General features: G+C 46.6%; 1 protein-coding gene across 1 annotated transcript in view; it reads right to left on the reverse strand.

The window, feature by feature from the left end:
- Positions 1-3,565: 3,565 nt before the first annotated feature.
- The window catches only part of PAXIP1 (PAX interacting protein 1), a gene marked incomplete in the record, with an annotated part of 1,449,657 nt that continues 1,430,721 nt past the window's right edge, over positions 3,566-22,501 (reverse strand). The window contains 1 exon segment of the mRNA XM_044066884.1: positions 3,566-4,068. Coding sequence (XP_043922819.1) covers positions 4,053-4,068 — 16 coding nt within the window.

Raw genomic sequence — 22,501 nt, forward strand, 5'->3', positions numbered from 1 at the left:
CTTGGGGCTGCCAGCCACTTCTCTGCTTTAATATTTTGAGAATGTCTCCAAAGGAGATGTCTTCTGGGTGTGACCAGGGGGAACTCTCCCAGTTATCGAAATCTGTGTTTTCTGTGATAGATTCCTCCAGGGAATCAAGGTGTTTCCTCTTGTACAACCTCTTCCAAGGCACATTCTCAGTGGGAGGTTCTATGGAGGAATCAGAAGACATAGAGCCGTGTGCAGGAGTGTCCTACTGTGCTGGTGCTCCCTGTCTAAGTGTGGAGGCTGGTGGAAGCTCTAGACCAGAGAGAATCCTGGGGAAAGGCTCTGATGGGGGAGAGACCAGCTGGGAGCCCGCAGAGGCTAAGGCCCTCTCCATAACTTGAAAGGCATCCCAAAAAAAGGGATGGGTGCCCACAACGGGGAAAGACAGCCTTGTAACCGTGGCCCCACCCTGCTCCGAGGAAACTGCCATCAAGTTCGGACCTGAGGAAGAGCCAACAGACATCATGTAGCTATGACCCTGGGAGTCCATCGGTTCCAAAGCAACTGAGGAACTCAGGGCAGAGACTGGAGCTGAAGACACAAGAGCTGTTGGCACCAGGACAGATGGAAATGAGGGAGTCAGAGCGGAGGTCTCTAAAGCTAGAGTGGTTAGAGGAGGAATTTCTGGTGGAGTCCTTGGAGAAAGATGCCTATCTCTAGTAGGGATTGAAGCCCGGGAACAAGTGGAGAGACCCCTCACCACGAGGAGTTGATCCACCAACCTCAGCATCGACTTCCGTCAGACTCCTGCAGGACCGTACCAACAAGGCTGAAGGGGATTCTGACCTCTCTAAGAAGGGACTAGGCAGTTGACCCATGAAAGGATTGAGTGAAGGGGAGCATTGGATCCTGGGAATCGAAAGGAATAGTGGTTCCTGGGCTATAGGCCTGGGGAGGGAACAGAGTCCGTAAACACTGTTGGCACCATTGTAAACAGCTCCGAAGAATGGGAGGTACTTTCAATGGTCAGCACCAAACGTAGAGGTGCAGAGGGTAGTCACCACCACCAGAACCAATGAAGATGGTTCTGTATGTTTACTTAAATCTATCTTTGGTTCCGCAGAAGCTGTGGGAACAGACAGTTTTGACTTTTATGGTGAAGGAGTCGAAAGAGACATCAGCACCAAGTGACTTCGCTTTTTTGAGGAAGATGAAGTTGAAGACTCCTCGGATTTGGCACCTGTAGACAAGGCGTCTTTAAAGGAAGTTTTCAGTGCACCTTTTAAAATCAACTTGTTCTTTCTCTCAACTAGGGCACAGTTACTAAAGGCATCACAAATGTTGCACTACTGATCTAAGTACACTGGGCCCAAGCAATACACACAGGATACATGACCAGAGTGTGGTATTTTTCTGCCACAACAAAAAACTTGAAACCAGAAAACTTTTTTCTGCCACACTGAAAAACATGGATCAACGGCAGATACACTTGAGCCAAAAGCACGCAAACACAAACGGAAGAAAAAGGCTACCAACGATGGTATGCCAAAAGCTACCAGATGTCAGGGGAAAGGGACAGAACTACCAACAATGGTAGTACAGATAACAAACGGTAAGAAGGAAAGCACTCACTCCAAAGAATAAGATTAAATGGAGAAAAAGAGAGTACTGTAAGTGTATACAAGTAAACCAAATGGGTAGAAGAAATTTAGAAAACAGAACTAGAATAAACAATATATATATATATATATATATATATATATATATATATATATATATATACACACACACACACACACACAAATATATATATATATATATATATGCACACATATATATACATATATATATATATATATATATATATATTTTTTTTTTACTTAGCTCAAGGAGAGTTTGGCTGATGCATCTTTATCAGAAGAGTGACAAATGAGATCTGAGGTAATTTAGAGAGAGGCATTCTGTGTAGGAACTTGGCTCAGGAGATTTTTGCCTTGTGTGAGTTATTTTAACAGCCGAGCCAGTTCCAAGACTCTGGACAGAATCCCATCAGTCAAGGATAAATGAAAACTGACATCAGATTGTAAATCTAATCCTACTCTCTGTCACTTTTGATTCACAAACTATTTTATAATTTCCCTAACTCTGCAGTAACACCGCCAAAATTGTGACATCACAATTGATCACTGAGACAATGCAACTCCAGGAAGTGCTTCAGCTTGCATTCCGCAAACACCTAAGTGCTGCTGTCAGCCATAGAAATATGATTTTGAGCAAAACAGCTTTCAGTTTCCATGTCTACTTAAGAAGCATGATTTAAAGTAGTTGTTAACGTTTAAACCAAGACAAAAACTCACAAATAGTAAATGCTCTGCACTCCCCTCACAGTCCAAATGGTAAAACAGCAGAAATCAGGTATCAGAACGAAACACAGCTGGCAAGTTTTAAAACACATCCAAAGGCAGCAATTCCATCCAGTGTAAGTCTTTTATTGAAACAAATAGATAAATCCAGTAAGCGCTTTCACCCAACAGGGCTTCATCAGACCATAATGCATCACTGATAACAACTCCTTATATAGTAAAAAAAGGCACCAAAAACCTGAATTCAAATATTTTCTTAATGTGACAATATCATAGTCTTATCAAACATCTTATTCTAAAAAGATTAATTACATCACCATCTAAAAAATAACAAAAATATAAAAAATATATATGAAAATATATATAAAGAAATGTGTAAAAAATATATAAAAAAACATATAGGAAATACATAAAAAATATACACATTTTAATACACATACATAAATACTGATAAGAATATATACTCAACTAACAAATACTCTCATTTCATAAGAACACAAATTTCATGTGTCTATTATACACAATATATAATGGTCTTCACCAATCGGTGAACAATTGGTTCTAAGCCTTCTAGACATCAAAAACGGTTTCAGGTGTCCCTTGTCATTAAGACCTGGATGAAAGTCGGCCTTAAACCGAATTATACATTTAGCCTCCTGTGTTTCAGTACGGTTCCTAGTGTTACCTCCTCTAGGACCTGTGAATAACATCTCAATGACTCTGAAGGTGAACATATGTGTGTCACCTCTCTCCAATACATGTTTAGATAGTGCATTGACTGTGGATTTGATTTTAATTTGATAAATGTGTTCACGTATCCTGTCTCTGAGTTTTCTGTCCTGCCCACGTAGAATCCATCATGTGCTACACAAGTAGCAAGGTAAACCACATGTTTTGTTGCCATGTATGGCATCATGCATTAAAAAGTGTATAAAGCACTATTTTAATACAAAAGATAGTTAAAATTATTTTGTTTCAGCACGGTGGATGATTTATACTTTCAAACACCAAATTACTATTAATTGTGCCATGTACAAGTCCATTAAGACAGGGGAACCCATGGCAAATAATGCCCCACTTCACTCCATTCCATCCCTGCAAGCATACACAAGATATGTAATTTTTTTCAGTACTAAGAAGCAAGGTTAACATGTTTTTTTTACTTAATTTCAAACTTAAATAACTTTACTCTAACTAGACTTTCAAATTTCAAAAAAGAAATCCAGTCAGCAAACTGAGGCATTGGAATTATATTTACTGAAAATTTAGACAAAATATTAATACAAAAGAAAAACAGAGAAAGAGAAAATACAAAAGTAGAGTACAAAACACATGAATTTCAAACAGACATAATTTAAGACAGTAGCCCTTTCAAAGTAGAAGTTCTACTTGCAGTTATTATACCAATTTTACTACATAAAAAAGCTAAGTAGCAAAACCTAAAGTTAATTATTTAAAAATAATACATTATAGTACAAAACATAATACAAAGTTATGTTTACTTAGAACATAAACATGGCACATCTTAAAGATGTAATCTAGCCCGTTCCCCGCTCTGAACTGCAAAATCAGTTGGCTAGGTATCTTCAAGCAAGCAGCAGTAGCAGCAGGAATCAAAAGTAGATTTTATATGGTGATTCAGCATCTCCATTCTGAAGTGCAGAAACCCATCAGACAGTATAACAAAGATCGAGTGGTCCACGCAGCATTTACTCTTGATCATTATGTAAATTTATATGTGAGATAATTAAGGAAAACAGTGCAAGGAAACATTTCTATTTGCAATCACAAACAAGCATATCTATACATTTGGCATTCCCATCAACTAAGAGACCCCCATTCGCAAAAAAAAAAAAAAAAAAAAAAAGCAAAGAACATATTACTTGATGAATAAAACAAACAGCACTCTGGACTATAATCTCTACATGCAATATCTTAATAAGCTCACCTATTTGGTTACCAACATGGCAATAAGAGATCTACTTTTCTAAGCTAAACGCTTGAATGCACAAGCTTCAAATTAAGACGTGCATCAATTACTTCAAAAAGCATCAATAACTGCAAAATGTTTATCTTCTGCAGTGGAATGAGTGTTATGGTACAGTCCTCGAGTACATAGCATCCAAAAACTGTAGCTAAACTGTATGCACAGCCAGAATGTCCACAGTTCTTGACTTGTGTTCCGGAAAAACTAGATGACAATCTTACCAGAACTATAAATTTAAAGTTTAAGAAAAAAGCAACAACTTCCCAAAAGCACAATGAAAGGGAAATGGTGCACTCACTACAGGTGGCGTTTTTAAAATCAGTACATACAAGCAATTCTTTCAGAAACCATAACAGCAGACGCCAGACTTTTCCTGTCTACCCCGGTGCTTGCAATATAGGAATAAATATCGACTCCGCTGGCAGAATCCCTGCAATGAATTTAACTATTGGCTACAATATACAGGAGTGGCCATTATATGGCTGCCAACTGATTATTGCAAGCAGAAAGAACAGTTGTATAAAATCTTACCATAACCATGTATGTCCTTCTCTTCCATGTTGCAGTACCTTTGGGTTATCCTTTGCTTAGCTACCCAAATGTTTAGTCACTGGAAGGTATGTGGGACATCTAAAGTTGGCCATAAAAGTAACATCTGCACGCACCTTTACTCAGAACTGAACGCCCCAGTCCCAGGACAGGTGCACAAGTCCTGTGTCATTCAAAAAGGCATTTTATATAGAGGTAGGAGGGAGATACAGAATACTGCAATATAGAAGAGAAGCACATTATGGCTATGGTAAGATTTTACACAACTATTCTATATCCTTCTACTCCCATCTTGCAGTATTCACAACCTTTGGTTGAATCCCAAAGCTCAAAGGGAAGAAGAGGAGGGTGGTATGAAACTACTTTAAGAATCCATGCAGGATTACCCTAGCAAACCCTGCTCTAAAACTGGAAATATGTTCCAGCTTGTAGTGTTTGGTGAAGGTATGGACAAGATGACCAGGCAGCTGCCTCTAGAATGAAAGCAGTGTCCAGCCCTTTGAAGAAGGCCCCAGATGAGGCCATGGCTCTAGAGGAGCGGGATTTAATTTTTGAAGTTAGATGTTTGCCATGGTAGGTGTAACAAAAGGAGATGGCCCTGGAAATCCTAACAGAAATAGTCTGTTTTGTCACTGCTTTTCCCAAAGCTCTGCGGTAAAAGGAGACAATTTCTCTGATCTCTTAAGGGACTTGGTCTTCTCAAGGTAGAATATTAGTTGTCTGTGAACATCAAGGGAATGCAGGACTCTACCAATGTCATTCTGGGGATGTGGGAAAAAGGTGGGGAGGTGAAAAAAGAAGTTATGTTCTTACCTTAACGTTCCATCTGAGTAGTAGACTTCATTCTTCTGCACATATGGGTATACTGATCCGATTTGGATCCGAGTCGGCAAAACTTCAAGCATCAGCTCTGAGCTCCAAGCCCCTCCCTTACCTATATTACATCACTTCGTCCTGTCTATCCCCAGAACGAGTTTGCTGACACAAGTGGCAACATAATCACAATCCTGAACAGGAAAAACCTGAAAGTGAGGGGGAAGGTGCAGAAGAATGAAGTCTACTACTCAGATGGAACGTTATGGTAAGAAAACAACTTCTTTATCTGAAGTAGTTGACTTCATTCATTCTGCACATATGGGACAGAGTCCCCCAGCTACTATAATTCCTGGGAGGTCCTTATGGAAGGATATTCCTGAGCACCACAGAGCCAAAGGATGCTCTCCCTCTAGAAATAATATCCAATTTATAATGAGAAATGAATGTGTGTGAATTGGCCCAAGTCGCTGCCGCACAGATAGCATCTAATGGAACACGTGACCAGAAAGCTGCAGAAGTGGCCATTGCTCTAGTGGAATAAGCCTTCAATCCACCAGGAGGAGATAAATCTTTGTCCTTATAAACCCGTGCAATACAGAGAGTGATCCACCTTGCTAAGGACACTTTCGAAACTGCTTTGCCCAAAAATGGTTTTGAAAAAAAGAGACAAACAATTGCTCCGACTTCCGAAAGGGTTTGGTTCTATGGAGGTAAAAACAAAGCTGTCTATGGACATCTAATAAATGAAGCTTACGTTCACCTCTATTTTGGAAATTTGTGAAGAAGACTGGCAAATTTATAGAATAATTAATATTGGCTGCTGAGGACACCTTGGGAAGAAAGGAAGGGTTCGTACGCAGCAAAACCCTATCCTTGTGGAAAACCAAATAGGGGGGCAAGGAGGATAAGGTCTGCAACTCTGAAACTCTCTTGGCTGACGTGATGGCAACCAAGAAGGCTGTCTTCCATGACAAAAACTTAATCGAAACTGAACTGCCTGGCTCGAAGGGGGGAGAGGTCAAAGCCTGAAGGACTAAAGTCAGATCCCAGGAAGGCACCGTTTCTTTAACTGGTGGTCGCAATAAAAAAGTGCCCTTCAAAAAAGCTTTACACAATTTGGCAGTAGCCAGAGCAACCTTATTTTCACCCACATGAAAACTGGAGATGGCAGCCAGCTGAACCTTGATGGTATGACCGGAACAGGGGCTGTAAACGGGTTTAGATTGCGCTGAGAGGCCCAAATGCAAAAACGTCTCCACTTGATATTGTAGAGTTTCCTAGTGGAGGCTTTAAACAGGAGACGAAAGTCCAGGAGTCCTGATGATCATGAGAACTGGAGCAGCCACGCCGTCAGCTTGAGACTGTCCAGGTTGGGCAGGGGCAAGCCCGACGGGTGAGAAATCAGATCCGGGCATGGATCTAGAGTCCATGGAGGAGCCAACAGGTGAGACCATAGGAAGGGAAACCACACATGACGAGGCCAGAAGGGAGCCATGAGAATGACTTTGCACTGCAGCCGGCAAGCTCTCTGAAGGAACTTGGGAATAAGAGGTAACGGGGATAAGCATACAGTAGCCCGGGAGGCCAAGCATGGACTAGAGCGTCCTTGGGGACATCTCCCAGAGGGGGGATCAGAGCGAAGAAGTTGCTGCACTTCGCGTTGGAAGGAGATGCGAAGAGATCGCAGCAAGGTTGACCCCAAACACGGAAGATCTTCTCCGCCACTGATTGTTTAAGAGACCACTTGTAAGGCAGAAGGATTGCCCTGCTGAGACTGTCCGCTAGAATGTTTGAGCGTCCCGGGATGTGCGCTGCTATGAGAAACCGTCTGGTGGATATGGCCCACTCCCAAACCCTCATGGCCTCGCGACAAACAGGGTAGAATCAGGTCCCTCCCTGTTTGTTTATATACCAGACTACAGACATGTTTGTCTGACTGAATGGCTACCGTCCCCGGAGGTAGGACAGGGTGAAAGGCTCTCAACGCGAAAAGCACCGCCCTCATCTCCAACACATTGACGTGTAGCTTGGTCTCTGGAGGGGACCACGTGCCCCGGACTGTCCTTCCCAGGAAGTGCCCCCTCCTACCCGAGCTGGGAAGCGTCCGTGGTCACAGTGGCTTGAGCCGGAGTGGCTAGAAAGCTGCGCCCCGTGAAAATGTCCACTGATTGAAGCCACCACTGGAGTGACGTTCTGCATGCGAGAGTCTGAGAGTTTCTATCCTTTCCGGGGTGAGAAAATTCTTGGACTGAATCAAATCCAACCGTGCCCCAATGAAGTCTATGATCTGAACTGGAGCCAGGTGGGACTTGTTGATATTGATCGTGATGCCTAACTTGTGAGCCAGACCAAGGAAGTAGTGTAGGGCCTGACACAAGAGACGTTTGGCGGATGCAGCGAAGAGCCAGTCGTCTAGGTAGGGGAATACCTAAATGCCCTGAAGTCTCAGATGAGTCGCTAAGACCGCCATAACCTTGGTGAACACCCAGGGGGCTGTGGTGAGACCGAAGGGTAGGGCTCTGAATTGAAAGTGACTGGCCCCTAGCCGGAAGTGTAGAAACCTCCTGGAGCTCCTGTGGACCTTGATGTGATAGTAACCGTCCAGGAGATCTAACGAGCACATCCAGTCGCATTCTCTCAGACATGGTAGAATGGACTGCAGAGTGACCATCCGGAACTTTTGTTTCTCTACCGACAGGTTGAGGATAGACAGGTCCAGAATGGGCCTGAGGTCCCCCGTCTTCTTTGGGACTAAAAAGAACCTGGAGTAGATGCCTGATCCAGATTGATCTGGGGGGACCGGCTCGATGGCTCATTTTTGCAGCAGCTTCGAAACCTCTAAGGCTGCAGCCTCCCTGTGAGAGGGTGGAACATCTGGAAGGTGTGCTGGGGTTATGGGACATGAAATGAAGGGGATAGAATATCCTCTGGTTATGATGCTTAACACCCAGCGGTCTGCAGTAATGGACTCCCATGCCGCTGGATGCAAGGAAAATCTTCCCCAACTGCCTCCAGAGTAGAGTAGCCGGGCAACCCCTCAGGATTGCTGTGCGGGTCTGTCGGAAAAAGGTTCCCTAGACCCGAAGTTTCTGGGACCCCCCTCTGCCTCTGGGACGGCGTCGGTCTTGTCCCCCTCTGCCTCTGGGGGGACGAGTATTCCTGAGTGTCACGAAAGGACTGTGATTTCCGGAACCACATCTTCTTTTGCCCCTTTTGGTTCCTGGAATAGGACCTCTGGGGGTTAGAGAAGTGGATTCCGACGGCTGACAAAGTCTGTCCGTCCTCCTCACTCTGTGTTAGTGTGTCGCGTACAGTCTTCCCAAAGAGGGATGATCCATCAAAAGGGGCATTGATGAAAGACGCCTTAAAAGGGTCCACAAATTGACACCGCCTGATCCAGGCATGACACCTCAAGGCAACGCCTGTACCAGGAGCTCTAGCGGCTCCCTCCTTAGCATGAGAGAGAAGACGAATAGAGGTATTTGTCACTGATTTCAGTGTAGTCATCTTCGCAGTGAAAGACTGCTTGTCCTGTTGTGACAGAGACTCCGGGGGTGACTCAGTTAATTCCAATATAAGGTCTCGCTGCAGTCGGATGACATGTACCAAGTAATTCAGCGCACAAATAGAAAATGTCGCTGACTAGTACATGCGCTTCCCGAAACAATCCATCAACCTAGACTATTTTTGTCTGGTGGATGAACCGAGGAACTCTCCTGTGCCAGTTCCTTCTTTGTGACAGCTGCAACCATTGTGACAGCTGCAACCACAAAAGCATTTACCTAGGCTCCTTTGGACCATGCCTGCCTGTCTGACGGCGGAGAAAGAATTTTGTCTGGCCTTTTGGGTATAGGCTCTACGGTGTCAGGATCCTTCCATGCCCTAGTGGTGACGTCGTCCACCAAAGGGTCCACTGGAGGGGAGACCCAGGAAGTAGATGGGCCCGCGCCAAAGGCCTCCAGGAATACGGACTCATCCGCAGAGGGTTTGGGGGCTGACCAACCCCCTCTTTGGCGGAGGATCTCCATAATGTCTCCGAATGAGACGTCCTCTGAAGGTGATCTGGGGGAACCCTCTCCTTCCTCCTGGTCTGTATCAGTGGTAATGGACTCAGGGGACTCCAAGTGCCTACTCTTACACTTGCGCTTACGAGGTTCCTCTCCAGTGGGACTCTCTGGAGAGGATTCGTAAGCCTCTGGGGGTTCTGAGGGGAACAACCTGGGGTTGCTTTGGCACGGGCTGTCCCTGAGACAGGGTAATGGGAGCAGAATCCAAAATCAGAGGGGTCTGGGTAGGATCAGAGTAGGTGAGCTGTGGTCTCAAACCCTGGAAGAAAACCCTTTCCACTGCCCTGAACACTGATGGAGAGCACACCTCCGTAGAACATAAGGAAGAGGCTCTCCCCGGCACAGAAGCAGGGACCAGAGCCGAAGGAGGGGTAGTCCGGGCACCGAGGATAGGATCCGAAAGAGCGAGATCTCGACCCTTGGGTCCGACTCCCCGACCACGGCTCCGAGAGTCTCCTAGATCCGAGATCGGATCTGAGGAACTCAAGGTGATGGGCGGAGTCGAGGAAATAAGAACCATTGGCGCCGACCCCACAGCTCCGAAAGGTCTCGGACCCGAGAGCCCCGAAGCGTCAGGTCGGATCGGGGAAGGAACAATAGGGTGGAACATAGTTGAAGAAGAAGGACCCTCTCCAATGGGAGAGGGCCCTGGCAAGACCCCCATCTGAATCTGGTTCTGGATGAACCTCCTCATCAGCCTGTCCATATCCAGGTCGGAGACACTCCCGAGTCGACCTGGAGGAAGCGACCAACTTGGGTCTGGGCCGGATCTGAGGGGAGTGCCTCGGCGCCGATGGCTCCGTCAGCTCCAGCAAGAAACGAGGAGAGCGGAGCTGAGGAGAACGAGATCTGGGTGCCTTTGAAGAGGGGCTGGAGAAAGACTCCCTGTCCGGTGATCTTTTTCTGGGTCTGTCCCTCTCCATGTGGCGCCTCTCCTTGTCCCTTCTGTCCCTACCTCTCTGGGACGACTCCGATGAAGCAGGCCTGACGGGAGGTTGAGTCCCTGCCTGCACAGTGTCACTGGTTGGGGAAGAAACAGAGGCAAACTCTAGGGCAGATGCAGGTAGCAGACCCTTAGCCACAAGCTTAGTGTGTGGCCATCGGCTGGTGAGAGCTTGTGACCACACTCTGTGCACTTTTTAAACAGAACCTTAGGCTGTTCAGCCATACTAGAAACAGTAAAAGCCCACTCACACACGCACTCTAACAGGGATTGGGCCTAGGCGGGAAACCAGAAACACAAACACAAAACACTTATAACTAACTTTTTCTTTTTTTTTTTTTTTTTAACTAACACGACGATCGAACACGAAGGGAGGAAAAAAAGGGAAAGGTATTCACACTCAACAACCACAAAAAGACAAAAAACCTTACCACCTTGCTTAGAGCTCAGAGACCACAATGCTGACTCAGAGCGGCAAATGAGATCTGGGGATAGATAGGAGGAAGTGATGTAATACAGGTAAGGGAGGGGCTTGGAGCTCGGAGCTGATGCTTGAAAAGTTTTGCCGGCTCGGATCCGAATCGGATCCGTATACCCATATGTGCAGAATGAATGAAGTCAACTACTTCAGATCATTGGTTCAGGGACAGCTCATTGATCACCGTAGGCATGAAGGACGGGTTGGTCCTTAGGGTCCACACTATCCTTGTGGAAGATTAGAAAAGGTGGGGTAGCAATGAGGGCCTGGAGCTCTGACACTCTTCTGGCTGATGTCAGGGCCACCAAAAGCACAGTCTTCCAAGTGCAATATTTTAGAGAGGCTTTTGATGCTAGTTCAAAAAGAGCAGCACTGAGCTTCTCTAAAACGTAGTTCAGGTCCCATGGGAGAGGAACTGTCTTCCTGGGGGGCCTGAGGTGCAGTACTCCCGTAATGAATACATTCACTGGAAGTCGGGAGGCAAGAGGAGAGTCAAGAGGCAGGCAAGCTGAAATAGCAGCTAGGTGGGCCTTAACAGAAGAACATGCCAGCCATTCTTGCAACAATTCACACATGTAGGGCAGCACTAAAGGGACCTCTCCCTTGAAAAAGGTCTAGCTGTCTTTGAAGACATCAAATGAAAAATCTTTTCTATATGGACAAATAAGATCTCCTAGTACTGGGTTTTCCTGGCTTCCTGCAGGACTTTATGTAGGAGTGGGAAGGGGGAGGCATAGGAAAACATCCCCTTCTATGAGATAGAAAAGGCATCCATTGCCCTTGCTAAGGGGATGGTACAAAAGGGTAGAAGTCTGTTCAGAGGGGAAGCAAACAGATCTATTTGTGGTGTACCCCACTTGTGGACTATGTCCAGGAACACATCCTGTATAGCATCCATTTGTGAGATTGTGACATGGACCTGCTCAAGATGTCCGCCTGAGTTGTTTTGAGCTTTAGGAAAAAGAAGTTATGTCTTACCATAACATTCCATCTGTATTGCTGATCCTCGTTCAGTCATTACGCATGGGTATCGGTTCCGACCTCGAAACAGAGCTGGCCATTTTCCAAGCTCGTGTCAGCTTCAACCTCTCGAGCTAAACTCTTACCTACAATTCCCCTCTCCATGTTACCTCACATTGAGTTTGCAGGTCAAAGAAGGTAGAGGCTACCTCTGGTCAAATAACCTAAGATAACCGGATGGTGAGCTCCACTAGAAACCACAGGAGGGGGAAGGAGGGAGGGTCGCAATGACTGAACGAGGATCAACAATACAGATGGAACATTACGGTTAGACATAACTTTTAGTTATGTACTTACCATAACTTTAGATGTTTGGGATCCATCTCGCCTACATTCAATACTGATGGGCTCGGAGCCGATCCCTCGGCTCCGACTCGGCATGCTATGCTATATGGCTGAGCTATTTCTTATCCCAGGATGCACCACCACTAATCCCCCAGATCTTGTTTGTCTGCATTCATGCACACATGCACAACTTGTTTATATAACATTGTTAGATGTTTCAAGATGAAACAACAGGATTCGGACCTTCTGATATCCTCTGATCTCCAAGGCAGGGGGAAGGAGGGTGGGTTATTAATGAATGAGATGGATCCCAAACATCTAAAGTTATGGTAAGTACATAACTAAAAGATGTTATGTGATCCTATCTCGCCTACACTCAATACTGATGGGACAGCGTCCCTAGCACCTAAATCCTGGGTGGCTCATTGGAAAACACTCCTGAGCACTGTGGAACCAAATGAAGCTCGTCCTCTAGATGCCACATCCAATTTATAGTGGGAAATGAAAGTGTGCGGGGAAGACCATGTAGCCGCAGCACAAATGTCACTAATGGCAAGCTTAGAATGAAATGCTACCGAAGTAGCCATAGCCCTTGTAGAATGAGCTTTGACAGAGGTGGTAAGCTCTTTATTAGAATAAGAATAAGCTTGAGTAATACAGTCCCTGATCCATTTGGCAATAGTGACCTTTGTGACTGCTTTGCCCAATTTATTGTCCGCAAAGGATACAAACAACTGATCTGTTTTCCTTGTTTGTTTGGTCCTATCTAAATAAAAACGCAACTGCCTGTGGACATCTAATGTGTGGAATACGAATTCCGCTTTGTTAGAATACTTCGGAAAGAAGACTGATAGTTCTGATTGTTGTAGGCAGAAACTGGAACAAACTTTAGGGACAAAAGATGGATTTGGCCTGAGAGATACCCTGTCCTTGTGAAAAACCAAGTACGGAGGTTTCACCGACAAAGCTTGAAGCTCTGAAACCCTTCTGGCAGAAGTAATTGCCACCAGTAAGGCAGTCTTCCACGATAGAAATTTTAAATCACATGTCGCTGCCGGTTCGAAGGGGAAGGAAGTTAAAGCGCGTAACACCACATCGAGATCCCATGGAGGAGCAGGATGAGAAATCGGAGGTCTTAAAAGCGCAGCACCTTTCAAGAAGGTCTTACACAATCTGTTGCTCATTAAAGTTGGGTCTATAGATTCGTGAAAATTGGAAATAGCTGCCAATTGAACGTTGATGGTAGAGACTGAAGAGCCTTGATTGAAAAGAGAAGTTAGAAATTTCAGTACTTCTGAAACAGGAATAGTGATGGGATCCAGGCCCCGGAGTTGAGCCCAAATAGCAAATCTTTTCCATTTGCTAGAATACAATTTCTTTGTAGCAGACTTGTGGGCCGAAGATAAAATGTGTACAACTTCTGGATCCAATGTATGGCTCCTGACTATCGTCGGAAGAGGAGGAGCCAAGCCATCAACTTTAAGGTGTGTAGGGACTGGTGGAATAGTCCCGACTGATGAACCAAAAGGTCTGGAATCTGATCCAGGAACCATGGACCTTCCAGAGCATACTTCCGAAGATAGGGGAACCATACTTGACGAGGCCAGTAAGGAGCAACTAAGATCATTTTGCTCCCCAAGAGAGATGCCTTTTGGATCACCCTGGGAAGGAGAGGAACTGGAGGGAAGGCATAAAGCAAGCCGGTGGGCCAAGGACGGGCTAGTGCGTCCATGGGGCTCTTCCCCGGAGCCAGGGTGAGGGAGAAAAACTTTTTGCACTTCGCATTTAGAGGAGTCGCGAAGAGGTCGCAGCACGGAACTCCCCATTTGCTGAAAATTTGATTTGCAACTGTGATGTTCAGAGACCATTCGTGAGGAGAGAGGATGGTTCTGCTCAATCTGTCGGCTATCACATTGGACTTGCCCGGGATATGAGTAGCCACTAGAAAGCGTTTGGTCGACACTGCCCATTTCCAAACCCTCATGGCCTCTCTGCAAAGAGCATAGGATCTGGTCCCTCCCTGTTTGTTCAGGTACAAGACAACTGACATGTTGTCTGAGTGAACGGCAATCACGCCCTGAGGGAGGTAATCGTGAAGGGCTTGAAGGGACAGAAGCACCACCCTCATTTCTAGGATGTTGATGTGAAGTAGGGACTCTTCTGGGTGCCATTTGCCTTGGACTGACCTGCCCAGGGAATGCCCCCCCCACCCCATCTGGGAGGCGTTCGTGGTCAAGGTGGCCGCAGGAGGAGGTGGAACAAAGGGTCGTCCCTGATCCAAATTGGAGGGCACTAGCCACCAGCAAAGGTCCCGTTTGCAGGTTTCCGTGATCCATATGAGGTGACTGAGAGGGAGTTCCTGAAAGGACCACTGAGCTGAAAGAAGCCACTGGAGAATTCTCATGTGCAACCTTGCCAGGGGAACTAGAAGAACCGTGGCGGACATGGATCCCAATAGTTGCAGGACCATTCTGGCTGGGGCTTTGGATCTGGGAAGCAAGGCTCGAACTTGAGCCTGTATGGTTTGTATCCTGTCTGTAGGTAGATAGACCCACATTCGATTTGAGTCGATCTCTACCCCTATGAATCTTATTCGTTGAGATGGCAGCAATACAGACTTTGGCCAATTGAAGGTGATTCCAAGGGAATTGCCCAGTGATATAGTGGCTTGTAGGCTCCGCAATAGTAGATGCTTGGAGGTGGCAGTTAGGAGCCAGTCGTCTAGATATGGAAACACCTGGAATCCTAGACTTCTCAGGTGAGCAGTCACGACCGCCAAACACTTGGTGAACACCCTGGGGGCTGTGGTGAGACCAAAGGGCAGCGCGCGGAACTGAAAATGACTGCCTCCTAGGCTGAAGCGCAGATGTTTCCTGGACGCTTGATGTACCATGATATGGTAATAAGCGTCCTTAAGATCTATGGAGCACATCCAAACACCTTTCTCCAGCAATGGGAGAATGGTTTGTAGGGTGACCATTCGGAACTTGGACTTTCTGACTGAACAGTTTAGAATGCTGAGGTCCAAAATGGGTCTCAAGTCCCCGGTCTTTTTTGGCACCAAAAAGAATCTTGAGTAAGTCCCTAATCCGATCTGGTCTGCGGGGACCGGTTGGATGACTCCTTTTTGCAGCAGCTTTGAAACTTCTGAGGCTGCAGTTTCCCGTTGACTGGGTGGCGGGTCCGGGATTTTTTTGGACTGAGGTGGAGAGAGAGAGAAAGGGATGGTGTAACCTCCGGCGATAATACAAAGCACCCATCGGTCCTGAGTGATGTCTTCCCAGGCTTTTAGGTGCTTCGAAAAACAACCCCCGACTGGCTCCGGAGCTGCACAGTCGGGCAATCCCTCAGGGACTGTGAAAGGCTGAAGAGCCACGAAAGGACTCGCGGTCTCCAGTGTTGCGAGGGCCTCTGCCGCCTCTGGGACGGCGTCTTCCAGAAGAATTTCCTCCCTGCCTCTGGAAGGGGGATCGTCCTGCTGTGAGGGGTAAGACTTCTGAGATCTACGGAACCACATTTTCCCTCCTCTTTTAGCCTTGGGGTAAGGCCGAAAGGGAGTGGAAAATCGTGCCCCTACGGCAGTCAGAGTCTTACCTTCTTGTTCGCAGCGGGTCAATGTGTCCTTTACCTTGGGTCCGAACAAGGAGGACCCATCAAAGGGGGCTTCGGCAAAGGAAGATTTAAAGGCCTCCGCAAAATGACACAGGCGGAGCCAGGCTTGTCTCCGTAGAGCAATGCCTGTACCCGCCGCTCTACTCGCCCCTTCGGCCGCATAAGAAATGAGCCTCATGGACGAGTTTGAAATGGACGACAGTGTAGCCAGCTGAGAGCCAACCGTCTGGGCCAGCTCCTCAGGCAGGTTACCCAAGAGGGTTTCGGAAAGTTCTTTAATCAGATACCTCTGAAATCTGGTAAAGTGCGTGAGGTAGTTCAAGGACCTTAATGTAAAGACCGCTGAACTTAGGGTGCGCTTACCGTACCGATCCATGCTCCTAGACTCCTTATTAGGAGGATGGACGGACGTCGAAGCCTCTGCTACATCTTGCTGGGTAGCAGATGCCACCACCAAAGCATCTACAGCCACACCTTTAGTCAGGAACTCTTTTTCCGGGGGTGCTGAGAGGAATTTATTAGGACGAGCAGGCACCGGTTCCACAGAGTCTGGGTGTTCCCACGCCCTTCGACAGATCAAGTCCAAGAGCTCATCGAAGGGCGGAGACACCCAGGAGGCGGAGGGCTGAGCCCCAAAGGCCTTAAGGAACACCGACTCATCAGCAGAAGGGGGTTTGGATTGCCAGCCGCCTCGTTGTTTAAGGGCTTCCAGGATGTCTGCGAAGGAGACATCATCCCAGGACGACTTAGGGGACCCCTCTGCATCATCGAGATCAGTGTCTGATGTAAGAGACTCATCAGGGGAGTCGACGTGCTTCCTCTTGCACGACCTTTTCCTGGGGGGTTCTTCCGAAGAAGCTTCGGAAGGGCCTCCAGGAGGGGGAGAAACCCCAGTGGGGGTAACCTCAGGCCCCGGGGCTCCGCTGTCTAAGGACAGGGGGACTGCCAAAGACCCAGTCTCGGTATGCAGGGAAGGAACTGGGGAGACCGTGGAGGTAGCCAAAGATGATTTGGCTAACGCACTCCTCATAGCCCTGAAGGCGGGACCACCAGAATCCTGGGAGGGTCCCATCTCCGTGGCCACGACGGTGGACGGCACTCCCGCAGCCGACGCGCCGAGAGGAAGGCTTGGGACCGAAAACATCAGTCCCGAAGCGTCCCCCCCCCCGGGGCCGACAGAAGAAGTCCGCGTACCGAAGTCCGACTCAAGAGCCGGAGTTGGAGTAAGGGTCGGACCCGACCCTAAAGCCTCCATCGGTTCCACCAGCACCGGCTCCAACAGTGCCGAGGCTGTTGGAGGAGGAACCAAAGAAGCAGGGTGGACCATCGGCTCCGAAGCCGAATGGGCTGGAGCCGAAACTAGCTTTTGAAACACCGGAGACTGGAAGAGTCTTAGGAGCACCCTGTCGATGTCCGAATCAGACATCTTGGAGGATCTAGATGACACAGATCGGGTCAGAACCGATGTCTCCATCGGCTCCATAGGACTAGGGGACCGGCTCCGAATGGATTCTATCACTATCGGTTCCGAGGGAGATTTCAAAATAATTTCCCTCGGTGCCGATGAGGACTTCGGCGCCGAAGGGGAAGAGTCTGAGCCAGCAACCCTTATCGGCTCCAATACCAGTGGAGCCGATGAAGGTGACCCGCCACTCGATACCCCAGTCCTCGGCTCCGAAACCAGAGGGGACGAGACTGGAGGCATCGAGGCAGACGTTCCCGCCCTCGGCTCCGAAATCCGTGGAGCCGATGGAGAAGCCTGCCTAGGTTTCTTGGCAGTCGGTTCCGACAGACTGGTCGGAGCCGACGCTTTTTTCTTTTTTGAAGGAGAGGAAGAGGAAGATAAAGCCTCCTCAAAGGATGGCTTTATCAAACCTTTAAGGATTAATTTGTTCTTCCTCTCCTGGAGGACTCTTGATGAAAAGGCGTGACACACGCTACATGACTCTTGTAGGTGCTTGGTGCCTAAACAATAAACGCACGAGGAGTGGTCGTCCGTTATGGACATCTTATAACCACACCTCGCGCACTTTTTAAACCCGGAGGGTCTATGCTCTTTGGACATGTCTAAAGAAGCAAGATCAATAATACACCAAAAACTAGCAGTTTAAGTTCAAAATATAAAGTTTTTTTTTTTTTTTTTTTTAAGACAACAATACAGTTACACAAAAACACAGAAAGGGAGGGTCAAGACCCTCTAACTTAAACTGGTACTTGACCCACAAACAAAACGCTAGAATAGCAAATAGCAATAGGGGAAGGCCCCTCTAACTAAAACGGGAAACCTTCCCTCAACGAAAAAACACAAATTCTTCAACAAATATATCCAAACACACTCGTATCACAACAATAGCTGTTAAAACAGCTTTTGGGTTCAAAATAAGCAAATTCCTGACAGGAAAAGCCTAAATAAAATAGTACTTAGCCCAGCCAAGTTGAGACCACGTCTTAGCTTGTAAGCGGCAAAAGAGATCTGGGGGATTAGTGGTGGTGCATCCTGGGATAAGAAATAGCTCAGCCAATAAGAGGCCTCGCTCTATAGCATAGCGTGCCGAGTCCGGCTCCGAGCCCATCAGTATTGAATGTAGGCGAGATAGGATCACATAACATCTTCTTTATCTGATATTGTTAATCCTCATTCATTCCTTACGCATGGGACAGAGTCCCCAGCTACCTCTATTCCTGGGAGGCTCTCATGGAAGGACATTCCTGACCACCACAGAACCGAAAGATGCACTTCCCCAAGAGGCCAAATCCAATTTGTAATGACTGATGAAGGTAAGAGGAGTAGCCATAGTTGCAGCTACACAGATGTCATGTAAAGAAGCTCTGGCATGGAAGGCAGCAGAAGTTGCCACCGACCTTGTTGAATGAGCTTTCATGGTAGTAGGCAACAAGATATTACATTGTGTATAAATGAAGGTCACACAGTTCTTCAACCATCTAGCTAATGTGACCTTAGCAACAGCAGATCCTAATCTAGGTCCAGAAAAGGCCAAAAATAAAGTACAGTTTTGTACCTACCATAAATGTAGATGTCCGATAGATATGCAACTGCAGTCATAACATATGGGTTGTCCTGCCTCAGGCAGCCCTCGGTCGGCCGGATTCCAAAGTCTGGGTCCAACATCGGCTGATGTCGCATTTCTCTCCGACGTCAGAGCGGCTGGAGTACATAAGCATCAGCCGACTCCATCTTCCTCAGTGTTTCTTGCCCCAGATGCCAGGTGCCCTCCAAGGAAGGCTGTAATCAAATTGGAAGATAAAACAGGTTTCCAGACAAATAAATAAGCAATAAACAGATACACCATAACAGATATCCCCAGCTAAGGATAACAGGGATAGGAGTGGACCCAAGGCATAGAGGGGAAGGAGGGAGGGAAAACCCGACTGCAGTTGCATATCTATCGGACATCTACATTTATGGTAGGTACAAAAAGTACAGTTTTGTACCTACCATAAATGTAGATGTCCGAGAGGTATGCATCTGCAGTCCTAACAAATGGGTTGTCCTGCCTCAGGCAGCCCTTCGGTCGGCCGGATTCCAAAGTCTGGGTCTGGCCTCGGCTGATGTCGCACTTCACCCGACGTCATAGCTGCTGTGAATTGGGTATAAAGGCATCAGCCGACGCCATTTTCCTCAGTGTTTCTTGCCCCAGATGCCAGGTGCCCTCTAGGAAGGCTAAATTTGGATAAATGTAAATGATTCCAAACAGTAGAGAACAAACAAAAATAAACATGTATATACATATATACACCATAATAGATTCCCCCAGCTAGCTACAAGATGGGCAAATACCCTAGGAGTACCACAGAGGGGAAGGAGGGTGGGTAATCCTGACTGCAGATGCATACCTCTCGGACATCTACATTTATGGTAGGTACAAAACTGTACTATGTCCTTCAAGGATGCATCTGCAGTCCTAACAAATGGGTAGATTACCATAGCCAAACTGGGGGAGGAGGCACTAAGATGATTATGGTGCAGTTAAGATCCCTTGCAAAACAGCAGTTGCAAAACCTGCTCGGGATCTGGAGTATAAAGGTAGATTATAATGCTTGGCAAATGTATGCACGGAGCTCCAAGTAGCAGCTTCTAAAATGTCTTTGGTAGCCACTCCTCGTAAGAAAGCTGTAGTAGTGGCTGTAGCCCTTGTGGAGTGAGGTCTGATGTACTCTGGAGTTGTCTTTCCATGAAAAGAGTTACAAAATCTAATGCAATTTCCTATCCATTTTGAGATTGTCTGTTTTGAAATTGCTTTTCCTTCCATTCCTGTTGCATATGTTACCAGAAGCTGGTCAGTTTTCTATTGTTCTTGGTTCTGTCCAGATAGTAGCAATTGCCTGTGCACATCCAAGGTATGTAGTAGTCTTTCCCCCCGGTTCTGTGGGTTGGGGAAGAATGTTGGTAGGTGGATTGCTTGGTTCAATGATACCCTGGAGACCACTTTTGGCATAAAAGTAGGGTTAGTTCTCAAGGACACTCTATCCTGATGGAAGATAAGGAAGGGCTGTACTGCCATTAATGCCTGTAATTCAGAAACCCTTCTTGCTGAAGTGATTGCAAGCAGGAAAGCAGTTTTCCAAGATAATAACTGTAATTCTGCTGTTGCTGCTGGTTCGAAGGGGAAGTGTTAACTTTTCCAGCACAAAGTTAAGGTCCCATGTAGGCAAAGGTGGCTTCCTTGGAGGCTTTACATTTTTAATTCCTCTCAGGAACTGCCTGAGTAGAGGATGAGAGAAGACTGGAGGATCCATGTTGTATTCTGCTGAAATTGCTGATGCATGAATCTTAATGGAGGAGTAAGACAGGCCATTGTGGAAAAGTTCTGCTAAATATTCCAGGATGTTAGCTATGTTTGCTAATGATACATTTTCTCCTTTTGCTGCACTCCAAATGAGGTATCTTTTCCATTTGGCTGAATAAGTCTTCCTTGTGGAGGGCCTGAGCCTCCAGGATAATGTCTTTAACCCTCTGAGATAAATCTGGGTTATTTTGTTTTATGTAATATTCCAAGCAGCTAGTTGCAGTGTTTTCAAGTTTGGATGTAGGATCTTGAAGTTGTTCTGTGTTAGCAGTAAAGGAACTAGAGGTAGAGGCCATGCGTGTGCCCGAGACATACTCCTCAGTAGCGGGTACCAATGCTGCCTCGGCCAGTCTGGAGCTATCAGGATGATCTTTGGGTGATCTTCTTTGATCTTCAGTAGCACTTTGTGCATCAAAGGAAGAGGTGGGAATGCATATGCTGTCAGGTTTTCCCAACTGAAGGAGAGGGAGTCCACCTTCCAAGCAAGTGGGTGGTATGTCCTTGTGCAGAATTTCCTCAATTGGTGGTTGTGAGGGGATGCGAACAGGTCTATTTCTGGTAGTCCTCATTTCTTTGTAATGGATTTGAAGATGTCTGGATGCAGCATCCATTCGTGGGCATCCGTGGTAGTTCTGCTTAAGGTGTCTGCTAGTATATTTTCTTTTCCTGACACAAATATGGCCTGGAGCTGAATGTTGAGGTTCAGGGCCACATTCCACAGATGAGTGTGTGCCTCCTTGTTTGTTGATATACCACATGACTGTGGTGTTGTGTGTCCTTATCAGCAAATGACCCTGTTGAAGAAACGGTCTGAATGTCTGAATTGCCTGTTTCACTGCCAGCATCTCTTTTTGATTTATGTGTAGGTTCAGCTGGTCTTGTGTCCATAGGCCTTGTATACACTTATCCACCATGTGTGCCCCCCATCCGAGGTCTGAGGCGTCCGTGGTGATAGTCTGGCTTGGGTGAGGCTTGTGGAAAGGCAGTCCTCTGTTCAACTGACAGGCCTGAGCCCACCACAGGAGTTCTTGCTTCAGGCATGGAATTATTAGAATCTGGGCTTCTAGACTGTGCTTGTGTTGAGACCATAAATTCCTTATGTACCATTGCAACTTCCTCATATGCAGTCTGGCATGTGGAATCAATATTATACAGGATGCCATGTAACCCAGGGCTTGCAGGACTTTCCTTGCTGTAAACTGGTTCTGTGTTGTTAATGCCATGAAATAGAGTGGTAGTTGCTGTTGCTTTTCTGCTGTGAGAAATGCCATCTGATTTGAAGTGTCCAGTTCTGCACCCAAGAATGTTATCCTTTGGGATGGTACCAGCCTTGACTTTTTCATGTTGACTGTGTATCCCAGGGCTTGCAGTAGTTGTATAACCTTTTCCAAATCTTTTGTTAATTTGGTCTTGTTGTCCGCTTGTATTAGGCAGTCGTCCAGGTATGGATAAATCTGAATTCCCTGAAGCCTGCAATGAGCAATTACTGATGCCAGGCATTTCGTGAATACTCTGGGCAGTAGATAAGCCAAAGGGCAATGCTGAGAATTGATAATGCTCTGATCCTGCAAGAAATCTGAGGTATCTTCTGCAATCTGGTCGTATA

The sequence above is a fragment of the Protopterus annectens genome, chromosome 3.part1, assembly GCF_019279795.1.
Source record: "Protopterus annectens isolate FY-2018-M chromosome 3.part1, PAN1.0, whole genome shotgun sequence".
Classification (NCBI taxonomy): Eukaryota; Metazoa; Chordata; order Ceratodontiformes; family Protopteridae; genus Protopterus; species Protopterus annectens.